This window comes from Rhineura floridana, chromosome 10 (assembly GCF_030035675.1).
Source record: "Rhineura floridana isolate rRhiFlo1 chromosome 10, rRhiFlo1.hap2, whole genome shotgun sequence".
NCBI lineage: Eukaryota > Metazoa > Chordata > Lepidosauria > Squamata > Rhineuridae > Rhineura > Rhineura floridana.
Genome location: NC_084489.1, coordinates 41,624,193 through 41,636,508, shown reverse-complemented (window position 1 = coordinate 41,636,508; position 12,316 = coordinate 41,624,193). Strand labels below are relative to the sequence as shown.

At 39.4% G+C, this 12,316-nt stretch overlaps 1 protein-coding gene across 3 annotated transcripts in view; it reads left to right on the top strand.

Moving 5' to 3' along the window:
• DNAH11 (dynein axonemal heavy chain 11) overlaps positions 1 to 12,316 on the top strand; it is a 321,971-nt gene that overhangs the window by 278,467 nt on the left and 31,188 nt on the right. For all 3 annotated transcript variants that reach the window (XM_061586939.1, XM_061586940.1, XM_061586942.1), the window contains 6 exons: positions 3,016 to 3,220; positions 5,385 to 5,549; positions 7,261 to 7,401; positions 10,189 to 10,359; positions 10,797 to 10,919; positions 11,827 to 12,020. In XM_061586939.1, coding sequence (XP_061442923.1) covers positions 3,016 to 3,220; positions 5,385 to 5,549; positions 7,261 to 7,401; positions 10,189 to 10,359; positions 10,797 to 10,919; positions 11,827 to 12,020 — 999 coding nt within the window. The remainder of the gene's footprint in view (positions 1 to 3,015; positions 3,221 to 5,384; positions 5,550 to 7,260; positions 7,402 to 10,188; positions 10,360 to 10,796; positions 10,920 to 11,826; positions 12,021 to 12,316) is intronic.

The window sequence follows — 12,316 nt, the reverse complement described above, 5'->3', positions numbered from 1 at the left end:
AGTTTTCATCGGCATCCGTTTGAATTAAAGTATCCCAAGATGAATTTGGTCTGCAAACATTTGAGTATCTCGGAAGCATGTTGCTCACAGAGTTCTTCAGACTTATTGATTGTATTTTAGGCGGTGATCCCAGTTCATAAGGCTCCAGATAACTAGAACCGGTTCTTCTGGCCCTTAATTTGTTTAACAAATGTTGTAGCTTATTAATTACCTCAGTCTGTTCAGCATCCTCGAAGGAGGGGAAACTATTTATCAGTTCTTCCTCCCCCTCACATGTAAAATCAAAAAACTCTTCCTGAATTGAGTTGCTATTTGCCGACTCAAGGGAATGAGCTGAGGCTTCAATAGAAGAGTTTGAAGAGTGGAAAGTAGTCGCATCAATAGTGAGGAAGTTAGAGCCGATGGAATTTATAGAGTTTGGACTTGCAAATTCAAGTTGCCTCAACGATAAAGGCGATATAGGGGCAGCAGGTTTCTTTGGTTCCTTTGGCAAAGAAGACTTAGGAGGATTTTTAGATAAAGTTTGATTTATATTTGACAATTGCTTTTTACTTACTGTAGAGATTTTATTACACGAGGAGACATTTTCTGACCTCTGAGAAGAATTCTTCTTTTCTATAATCGAGGAGTTGTTTGAAGAGACATTCCTAATAAACAGGGGGAAAGGCTTCGCTATATTTGTAAAGCCTCTCTGAACCGAAATTCCATAATTGTCTAGGAAGGCTCTTTTGGCAAACAATCGGGCCGCCATAACCGAAGAATTGAGAGTGAGAATAACTGATGAATTTGGAGATGAATTGTATAAAAACTTCACGTTTGTAATGTCATCTGGCCAGATGATCCTTAGCCCCAATGACAGAAGAAAGTTGCAGATTTTTTGTTTCCAAATATCGGGGCTCACTTTAGTTCTAGACCAAGGAAGGTTCAGTAGTGCCAGTTTATCAGAGTTATATTTTAAATTCCAAGAAACTAATTCTGTATTGGACCGAGAAACATTCCCAGAGCTCCGACTCAAAGTCTTCCGAAGAACATTCTTCTGGGTCTGATTGTTTAAGGTAGTTCCAGATAAATTTCCAGAAGAGCAGGCTGGAGGTGCCTCTTTTTGTAAATCCTGAGCAGCTTCCATGTCTGTAGGAGATGTCACTTTTGCTTTAGGTCCACACTGTTTTGGTAGCAACTGCTGTAGTTGTTCCTCCTTGTCTAGTATTTTAAAGAGCCTCTGAAAATTCATCTTACTCTTTCTTCTAGAAATTCCTTTAATGGTATTTTTGGGTTTCTTTCTTTTGCAAATCGGTTTAAGATTTTTTCCTTTTGGTCCCTTTTGATGTTGTTCCCCTTTATGTGGGGGCCTAAGGTTTTTTACTAACAAACTTAATGAAGATTGCTCTTCCAACAGAAGCATTAATAATGTATTTACCTCAGTAATGTAGTTTTTAATATTCTCAATCTCTTTAGTTGCAATGTCCATTTTGAGTTTCAGGCACTGCTGCCCCGTTAACAGTAGTTTGTGACCTAGGTCCTCCATTGCTGCTGAATCTGCAGCTCTTAAAAAAAATTTTGACAGTGAGTCTGTTTGCGAGATATTTAAAGCAGAACCTTAGCATTCTATAGGAAATTTTAAATTGTTGTCTGAGCTTGATGGAAGACTCTCTATTCTACTTTGGTGAGAGGATAGCAAGCTCTCACTATCTGAAATGGAGTGATTTTTTAATTCACTCGGATTATTGGGATCAATCGAAAGTTGCGATAGATTTGCCTCTGATTCCAGTTGCTGACCACCGTTTGGGACTGTTTGTAGGGATGGGGTATAGAGGAAGACCGGAATTTGTTCATCATCCCAATTGTCAACAGCATCCCCAGCTCTGAAATCCTCGCTTAAATTGGAGCAAGACAAATTTGTTTGCGGTGTGTCAGAATTGTTGGAAACTCTGATGTTATTTTTAAGCTTTGAGAGGTTTTTTATTGGAAAAAATTGTGTAATTTTTGATTGGAGTCCTTCTTTACTAGAACCCCCGGAAAGTTCTTCCATTTTGTTAACTATATCATAGCACTTATTCCTTGTTTGCACCATCTTGTAGAATATTAAGAGGTTTATTGACTATACAGCCCTAGATTGTAGATGTTATGTTTAGGTTAAAATGAGCCACTAATTGTATCCTGGAGTTTGACTTTTTATGTAACAGTCCTTATCTTGAAGTGAGGCACTCTAGTTTCATCCGATTATGTTTTACTTTTGGACAAATGTAGGAGAAAAAGAAAAAAGGAGTCTCAAAAAACTTGGAAGCATCGATGGAGTGGTTACGGTTCCCAAGATTTAGCTGACCAAGGGTTAACAGTCCAGAACACAGCTAATCTTAAAAAGACAGCTCACCGCTCAAAGCTAGTAGCGCTTAACTGTTTCCTTGTAATATGAAGAAAACTGCGCAAAACAATCGAACTTAATATACACAGAGGCTTTTACGTTTGTGAAAAGAATTTGCTTGTAGAAAGCTCAGACGGGGATTTCTCAGCCAGAGAAGATTACAGAACAGATGTGCGTAGGTAGAGCACTCAAAACACGACTCTTCAACAGGCACTCTGCCAGAGTCTAATTTGCTTTTAAATTTATCACAAGTGAGACAGGAGTTGGAATTCATTATAGTTGATAAAGTTCGTGGTGCTAGAAGCCCTTAAAAAGCAAATTTATGAACTTGGAAACGGAGCTCGTAAAACAGTACCTTCCCCCGGCCGCCATCTTTTTCTCTCAAAAGGCACCTCCCAGCATACTGAATAAACTACAGTTCCCAGAATTCTTTGTGATGGGTGGAAAATGTGCTTTAGATGTTTGTTGTATATTGTTATGGCAAAGGGTATTCCTCCTTCTCCAATAAAAGTAGTAGTTTGTAGTTCTCCGAACAGATAAGTGGAATGTACCATCTTACAACTCTGTCTTCTGTGGGAAAAAATGTAAGAAGCGGGTAAGCTGCATTAATCAGCATTCTGCCTTATAATAGTTTTCATTTTAATTGATTTCAGGTATATCAAGATTGAAGACAGAGAATGTGAATTCAACAAGAATTTCCGTCTCATGCTTCACACTAAGCTGGCTAATCCCCACTACAAACCAGAGCTGCAAGCCCAAACCACTCTCATTAATTTCACAGTCACAAAAGATGGGCTGGAGGACCAGCTGTTAGCTGAGGCTGTTAATATTGAAAGACCTGATTTAGAGAATGTTAAGGTAACCTCACATATGGATTGATCAGTTTCCTTGCAGTTTCAGCAGGCTCTACAAAATGTGTGTATGTCTCTCATTTGTACCGCTAACTAGTGCTACACTGAATTTTTCTGAAGTTCAATTTTTCATGCAAAAGTTGCTGTTTTGAGATGCATGCAAAAATACCCATCTTCTATCATTCACATGTTTTAAGATGCCTGTTTGCAGCCATTATTCACCCCAGCAGATGCTACTTCAGAACCAATTTTTTTTAATACTTGAAAGGGCTTCTTCAGTGCATAGTTCCAACAGGGAATCACATCTTGAGTATGATGGTGTAATGGCACTGCACAGTTAATCAGAGTTGGCTACTTGATGACACCACTAAGGGGGGGAAAACCCTCCGGGTCTTTAGTCTAAATATGTGTATGCTGAGCAGAGAAGGCATTTCCATCACCCAGGCGTTTAACTCTAATATTCCCATCTTGCTGTGGTGGCAATTTCAATACTTATCAGTGCTATATGGGCAGACATAAGAAGAGTCCTTATGGACCAAAGGCCCATCTAGTCCATCATCCTGTTGTCAACCAGATGCCTATGGGGGTTTGTCCAAATCCAGTTCTAGCTGTGTGTAGCTGATTAGATGCAGTGCAAAATGGGTGGAGATGCCCATGTGGCTGTACTTCTAAATCCACATCCCATCCACATTCTGCCCAAACAGCTATAGATCGGCAAGTCAGTCAGGGCAAGGAAGCATTGGCACAGTTGCTTATGAAATGGCCTCTTTCTCCAGAACATCAATGCCCCTGCCCTGAACAGGCCCCTCCCTTCACAAAAAGGAGTGAAAAGTTGCTGGACAGAGAGGTGCCTTTCATGGAGGGGGGAAGAAGAAAGAAACGCACCCTATTTTAGCTCAGCACTACTAAGCCACCTTGTAAGATAGATCTGAATGCTTGTGGCTAAAGCTTTGTCTGTACTAGCAGTCTGTGTTGCCTTTCACTTAGATTTGTTCCTTCTTGTCCTTCTACCCATCTTCATGTGTTTACTTCACTTAACATGCTTCCTTTCTGGGGATTTTGAGATTAATTAGGCTTGCTCCTAAAATAATTGTCAGAATTTGAGCAGTTGCCACTGACTTTGATATGCATTTATGGAAAGCCAGCATAAACTTTTTTAAAAGGGAAAGGCCCCAATTCAAGGAACAAAGAAAGGGCTGCTTTATATGTTATTTTTATTATGAGGGCTTCTTGAAAATGGCATTGATGACTGATCCTGTGACCACTGTGATGTATGGCACTGGTCTTCTCGTCATATTGAGTATCTCTGTTTCCATGCTGGTGCTGCCACTTGCCAGTAGGAGTGTAGATCAGTGCTATAGATCAATGTCAGCAGGGTAAGTCATCATAACCAAAAGTTTTAAGCATATTTTACTGGGGATGGATGTGAATTTTGCTGAATTTGGATTAAGCACCAGATTTTTCTATGGTTCACATATTCTTCCTTTTTGTGGATCAATTCTGTTTGTTCTGAACTTGTAGCTTTCCCCAGAGACTGGATTCCTGCCCCATCCTGTGAATATTCCCTCAAATATATTGTTCTTTTCTCTCTCTTTCTCTCTGCCATCTTCCTCCATTTGAATAATCCAAGCTCCAAGCAGGAGGAAGCAAGCCAAGCCTCGACTATGTTAAGGACTAGGCTTGGAAAATATTATTTTAAAATGTTAATATTTCCTTTCAAATTATCAATATTTTAAAAGAAAATATCAATAATAATATCAATATTTTTTGTGAGTGGGAAAAATGGATTGGTAAAAGCAGCAGCTAGAGGAGAGAGAATGAATTTGAATCAATACTGCCTGTTAGGTCATCTGAATGTTTTCAAAGCAGCACCAGCCAACGGATCCCATCCCCGGATTTTACATGACAAAAATAATTTGTAGACCTTGCTTAAATTTCATGAAATAGACCAGCTCAGATACCTTTGTTGTCCCACACAATTGGAATCTGCTTGGGTATGCATTCAGATGAACAAATGTGTAAACTAGGCAATGCACATATTGTGATTGCCTAGTTTTCACCCAAAGATGGCTGGAAACATTCACATGCACATGATATGCATAGACTGAATCGTTCTTTAAATTATTTTCTTGCCATTGATAAAACCGAACTTTTTCCATTATGTTTGCCAGTCTCTTCTGACAAAGCAACAAAATGATTTCAAGATTCAGCTGAAGCGCCTGGAGGATGATCTGCTGTTTCGCCTTTCTGCTGCTGAGGGCAGTTTCTTGGGAGACACTGAACTTGTGGTGAAACTTGAGACAACAAAATCAACAGCTGCAGAGATAGAGCTCAAGGCACTTGCACCTTTACCATTTGATATTTGTTAATTACAAAATAATGTGTACAATATCACGTGGAGAAGATGTACAAATCACAAGCGAAGGCAGAAGGGGAAAGACTTGTATAACTCCAGGCATCTAGGTGGCTGTTAAGGCAGCTCCGGTCAAAATGATTTGGGTGTGTGGGTGTGTATAGTCAGATAGGTACAGATCTCATTTTTCCCTGGGTCAGGGTTCACTCAATTTAGGCATGTGGCATTAGGTAAACTCCAAAATAATGGAAAGCAATTTGGAGTGAGGTTGGCATGTCATGGTGGCTGCAGAAGAGCTTACTTTTTTTTCCCTTTTAATTTTTAAAATGGGTGGCTCACCTGTAGCCTTACACATATTGTTGGACTACAACTCCCACCATCCCTTACCTGTCTGGGGCTGAGGTGAATAGTAGTCCAACAACATCTGGAGGGCCACAAATTCGATACCCCTGTTTTAAAAGTTCTCCTCTTACTGCCATGCTGCTGAAACCACTGGTAGAGCCTGTGGTATTTAAAAGCTAAATGAAATGGGGGGAGGTAAGAAGCCTACCTCCTGCCAACATGTAAACCATTTCAAGGGTTGAATTATGGCCCCCAAAACTCCATTTCATCATATGTGGCCCAACACATATGTTAATCATTTTGAAGATAATGTCTTCAGATGTTTGAAGATCCTGTTTAGGATCAGGCCCATATCATTCCAGTTTACATTCAGTGAAGCTAGTTCCCCTTCTTCCCTCAGTGTGAAGCTAGATGAAAATCTGTTGAAACATTTCTAACCCTCAATATTTAAAAAATATAGAATTTTTGGATAGAATTAATAGTACTGCCTGGCTGTGCCAAGTTTCACCAGTTAAAATTCTGTTTACAGAATACAGCAAGGATGGAGAACCTGTGACCTTTCAGATGTTGTTGGCATCTAGTTCCCATCAGCCCCTGCCAGCATAGCCAATGGTCAGGGATTATGGAATTTGGAGTCCTGAAGGGCCATAAGTTCTCCATCCCTAAAATACAGTATGATTAACATCCTTGTTATCTTATTGGTATGAGTAAGTTACCCAAAGTTTGGATTTTTCCTTCAGACTAATTTTCTTAGGTTGACATCCATAGGCAAGCAATAATGTTTAAGAAAGTTCTCCTACAAAGATCTTGGCTGCTTTCCAGAGCTCCTTATTTCACTAAGTCCTGCTGGTTCTGGTTTTCTTGCCTAATTGTCCTGAGCCATCCACCTCTGCAGCTTCCTCTTCTTGGTACAAACTGCAAGCAATGTGCGTTCTCCTTGTGTCACAGTGGCCTGTGCCAAAGCAGCTCTGTCCTCTCTCTTCTGCAGAATAGTTCATTCCAGCTGAAACACTACTGTTGATTTAATACATGTGCCACAGTTTTTAGGATATATTCCATTGTGTAGTGGGGTTTGTGTTTTGTTTTGTTTTGACTTGTGATAAAATGTTAACAATTGAAATTAGATGCTAAATTAACAGTGCAATCCTATGCATGTTTACCCAGTAGTAAGTCTCACTCTGTGGGGCTTATTCCAAAGAAACTATGCATAGGATTGTAGCTTAAGTGTTCTTCTGGAACAGGCCCCTTTGCAAATAATGCCAGTGAATCACTTTGAGAATTGAGCTGTCAGTTACTGCTGATATAATGATGATTTTTTTTCTTGAATTATTTTAAAACGTGTTGCTCTACAGGTAACAGAAGCCAAAGAAAATGAAGTCAACATTAATGAAGCCAGAGAACATTACAGGCCAGCAGCTGCAAGAGCATCCCTCCTTTATTTTGTCATTCATGATCTGAGCAAAATTAATCCTGTCTATCAGTTTTCATTGAAGGTTTGTTCTTTTTTCTGATTCTGATATTAAAATGTAAGCACAATGTAGCAAACCTCATGAAACTCATACTGAAGACTGACTGTCATTTTTTTCCAGAAAAGTGGAAGTGAAGCCATTCTTACTCATGGTATGGGTACATTCACTTTTATTTGTTCTCTATTTTCTGTAGTCAAACATTAAAAGCTTGTAATTTTTGTTTGTTCAGAGAGTTAAAGGTGAGAAGAAGAAACAGGCATGTACATTATGGGCAACAGTGGCTCTGTCACGCTACCTTTTTAAAAACTATTTTTGGTATCCAACCTCAAAGGGAAATACAGAAATAAGAAGCAGTTTAGAAAGGGATGTTACAGTATTAGCCAGAGCTGCTGACAGCAGCGCTATACATAGTTCTTCTGAGGCTTGTGGAGAGCATTTAACAACTCAGGATGGCATGTCCCCTGGATCAGATTCAGCTCATCAGTGGTGGCTATAAACCCCACTTTTGGCAGGGATCTTCCTTTGCACAGAGGCTGCAGAGGAAGAAAAGAAAGAATGTTGGGGTGGGACAGATCCTGTTCTCCATCTCTGATCTTGAGAAACAGTAAATGCAATGAAAAAACACCTGATGTTTACATTCTAAGGATGACATCCAGTGATGTCAGCCCTCTTCCACAACAGAAATTTGCTTGTGCAATATGACCTCTGCTTTCCCTTCTCCCACCCCCACAGATCTCCATGTGCCCCTGTGCATGCCAGGAGGTCCCTCACTCTTACCAGAGCAGTGTTTGGGGCATGCAAGGGGCTTTAGGGGGGAAGGTAAGAAGGAGAAGCCCTGTTGCACAAGCAGATGCCCAGTCACGATGTTGGATCTACCCTTATTTCTTTTAACAGTAAATACCATTGCCTTTCACCTGCTGTGGATCAGTGCAGAGATGGTAGCAGCTGGACTGGACCAATGGGCATCTTTCTTAAGAGATGATACGTATCTTGTTCTTGTTCTTAGAACATTCTAGATTGTTGTACCTCTGTTCAAAAAATCTAGAGCCAGATGCCAGAAATGTTTCTCAACTGATGGGAATTCTGATTAGTGAGAAATTAATCTTGTGTTCCTTTTTTTTTTTTTTTACAATAATTTTTATTCAAATTTTCATAAAACATACAAAACAAAATCATAAAACATTCGAAGACAAAAAACAAAACAAAACAAAAATGATTAAACAAAAAAATAAAATGTTGACTTCCCATTTGTCGCAGATCAAATCAGTTGTAGGTCTACAATATATAACAATCCTGTCTCTTAAATTATATTATAAAATCGCTTTCCTCCAGTAGTTATCTTAATTAATCATCAAATCTCATAAACATTACTTTATTCTTTCCACAAAAAGTCAAAGAGAGGTTTCAATTCTTTAAGAAATATATCTATCAATTTTTGTCCAAATAAACATATCGATTAATCCATCTCGTTAATAATAATAATAATCTTATTGTCATAACCATAGTCCAAATAAACATATCGATTAATCCATCTCATCAAAATCTGTTAGGTCCAATAATTTCAATAGCCATTATTCCATTATCCATATTAATTCCATCTTCCATCTTCAATAGTCCTGTTAAGTCCAGTAATTTCAGTGTCCAATCTTCCATTATCAGTATTCCATAATAATCTTGCTGTCATAGCCATAGTCATATAATAAGAGTCTGATGGGAATTTCCTCTATCCCAAATATTTTCTTGCCATCCATTCTGAATAAGTTGCTGAAGTACTGTTGTAAAGTCATATCTCTGTTCTTCTTTTTTACAAAATGCACTGGCTCATCTCTTGAGAGTTTTTTCATTGTCACATGGCTGCAGTTAATTCCATAGATTTTCTTTAAGCTCCTGCGTCATTTTGCTCAGTTCAATTTTCAGCTCCTTACTGCCCTGTCGCAGGGTTTGTTTCGTTATCTCAATCTCATCCATTATTTTCTGAAACATAATTACTTCCAGATTCTCAGCCACTTTCTTGATTGCCATTTTTAAAACCACGAAAACAAAACAAAACAAAAATAAAGAAGAACCACTTCTTATTTCAGCAACAATTGGGTTAATATTCCAGGCTTGATGACATCACAGTATCAACAGAGCAGCCTGCCTTATCTCTCTATGTTCAAGAACACAAAACAAATTTAGTTCCCAGCATCAAAACAGTTAGTGGCGTCGTGAAGAAGCAGATTCGTCAAAATAAAATAGACCAAAAAGAGAATAGTCCCAGACAATATAATGTTCCTCGGAATAGAAATCCCTCTTCTGTTTATATCTTTAGAATGCACTTCCAGGACAGCTTTTTGCAATAGAAACAGAGATAAGCTGTTTATTTCGTGAATAACAGAGAAGAGTTATAGCTCACCCAGAAGTTCTTTAAAGCTGATTCATTTGACAAATCTCTTTTTGCTGCAACAATTTAAACCAAGTAAAAAAAATAATAGAAAGAAGGGTGCTTGCCTGTTAGTCCGTTTTCTCTTTGAAGAAAAGATAAACGTATCGCATTAATCAGATAGAGCTTGTTCGGAAGTCCGTCCGGCATTGTTGGCTGGACCTTTTCTCATAAATTAATGAAATCCAGTCCTCCCAACAAAAACAGGCTTTTGAGGTTGATCTCTACGTTTCTCCCTGCCCGGGAGAAATTTCATCAGTCAAAAAAAAAATGTTCTGACTGATTTATATCTGAATAAGCTTCTTTTGAGGCGGGAGCCCGTCTCAAAAGCAGGCACAAGCGAAGTCACCCTTCCCGGAAGTCCTGAAATTAATCTTGTGTTCCTATAGGCTTTCAACACTGTCTTTCATAAAGCAATTGAGCGAGCCGAACCATCAGATCATATCCAGGGGCGCATCTCCAACCTGATAGAAGCTATTACATATTTCACCTTCTTTTACGTAAGCCAAGGACTTTTTGAAAGAGACAAGCTCATTTTTCTGGGCCAGGCAACATTTCAGGTGAGAAAAAGCCAATACTGTAATTTTTGTAGCATTTCAGACTTGGGATGCATGTGTTGGTACAGCATAAGCACATTGCAGAAATACAATACAAGACTTAGGGATATGACTTAAAAATACACATTAAGTTGTGGACAGACTTGGCTGCCAAAGTCCCGATCACCAACCACCCAGAGCCCCTATTTTAAATATAGTTGGAAATAATTTCGTTATTCAGTTAGTCTAAACATTAATCAAAGCTGCTAGACCAGGCAAATATCTGAGGCTTGGAAATGATATTGTATGGGTAAGAATTATTGTCTGCGAAACGTCTAAACAGGCAGGCCTTGGAGGAAGAGATATTCACTACTTTGTGCTACTTGTGTATATAATGATATGTACTGTAGATGGCAGGGGATTAACTCCCATGGTGTTTTCAAATTTTGTTCACATTCTAGATTATGTTGAGAAGTAAACAGATAGAACTCACTGAACTGAATTTCCTGCTACAATTTACAGTTGAACACACTTACAAAAGTCCTGTAGACTTTTTAACTACTCAGTCATGGAGTGCCATTAGGGTAAGTCTAGAAACTATTTTTTCAGCTATTTATCTTGATAATGAGAAATGTAGTACATAAAACATAAGAAGAGTCCTGCTGCATCAGGCCAAAGGTCCATCTAGTCCAGCATTCTGTTCTCACAGTGGCCAACTGGATTCCTGTGGGACCATCCAGATGCCTTTAGTACCTTGTATACCTGAACATTGTGAACACTATTTTCACTTTTTAATGCATTTATTTCCCTACATCAAAAATGCACAAAATATTATGTTTTATATTGGAATGGCCTCTGTTTCTTTCCTGCTCCCTTATGAAGAAACAGGCTTTGAAGGCCTCCCTCTCCCTTCCAACATGCAAGCGAGTGAAGAATGATCCCCCTCACTTTGTCTTCCCTGCTGCAGTACCCAGAAAGGACCTGAAGGTGCAGTACTGCATGGGTACCTGCCTGTGTCTGCATTGGCACTTTTATTTGGGGGCTTGCTTGCCTCTCTAAAGATGAAGAACTGGCACTTGCTTGCTTAGTCCTAGGTCTCTTCTTCACAGGCTGGCATGTAGAAGGGAATGGAGAGTATCCAATCAGAGGGGAAGGGAGGGCATGCATGAGAGAGGTGAAACTGCTTTGGGTGGGTAAAGAAGAAAGACTCATGGGGCAGATTTTTTACTAAAGGAGTGGGGGTCCTTTAGCGAAAGCCAAGGAAAGCCTTGCTGAGTGCATGGGTGCCACATTGGCAACCCCACACACACTAAGGGTTGGTGGTTCATGAAATAGCTGAGGTTTGGTGAACTCCTAGACAAATTGGTACATTGCAAGAAGGTAAGTGATGTAAGGCACAGGGAGTTTGCACCATCCCAATAATGGCCACTTCTCTCCTAGTGCAAACAGTCTATGTGCCAATAAATCAGACGTGACATTGATGTGTTACAGGCCATTGCCTTAATGGATGAATTCCGAGGATTAGATAGAGACATAGAAGGTTCTGCCAAGAGATGGAAAAAATGGGTAGATTCAGAATGCCCAGAAAAGCAAAAGCTTCCTCAAGAGTGGAAAAGCAAAACTTCTTTTCAGAAGCTTATCATACTGCGAGCATTACGCCCAGATCGGATGACATACGCCCTGAGGTATAATGTTTGACTTTGTGTACAGCACATGTGTTTGTTTCTTCATTTATTTATGGGTAGGTAAAACCTGCATTGTCTGACAAATGGTACTCAAAGTAGTGTACAACAGAAACAAATGAAACGCAAGAGACAGCTGTACAGTAGCTGCTTTAATTCACGTGCACTTCATGTGGTAATCCATTCATATCCTCCTTCCTCCCAATCACTTTTCCTTTTGTGTCATGTGTTTTTAGATTGTAAGCCTGTGGGCAGGGACTGCGTTCTTTTGTTCTTGCTGCTGCTGCTGCTGCTGCTGT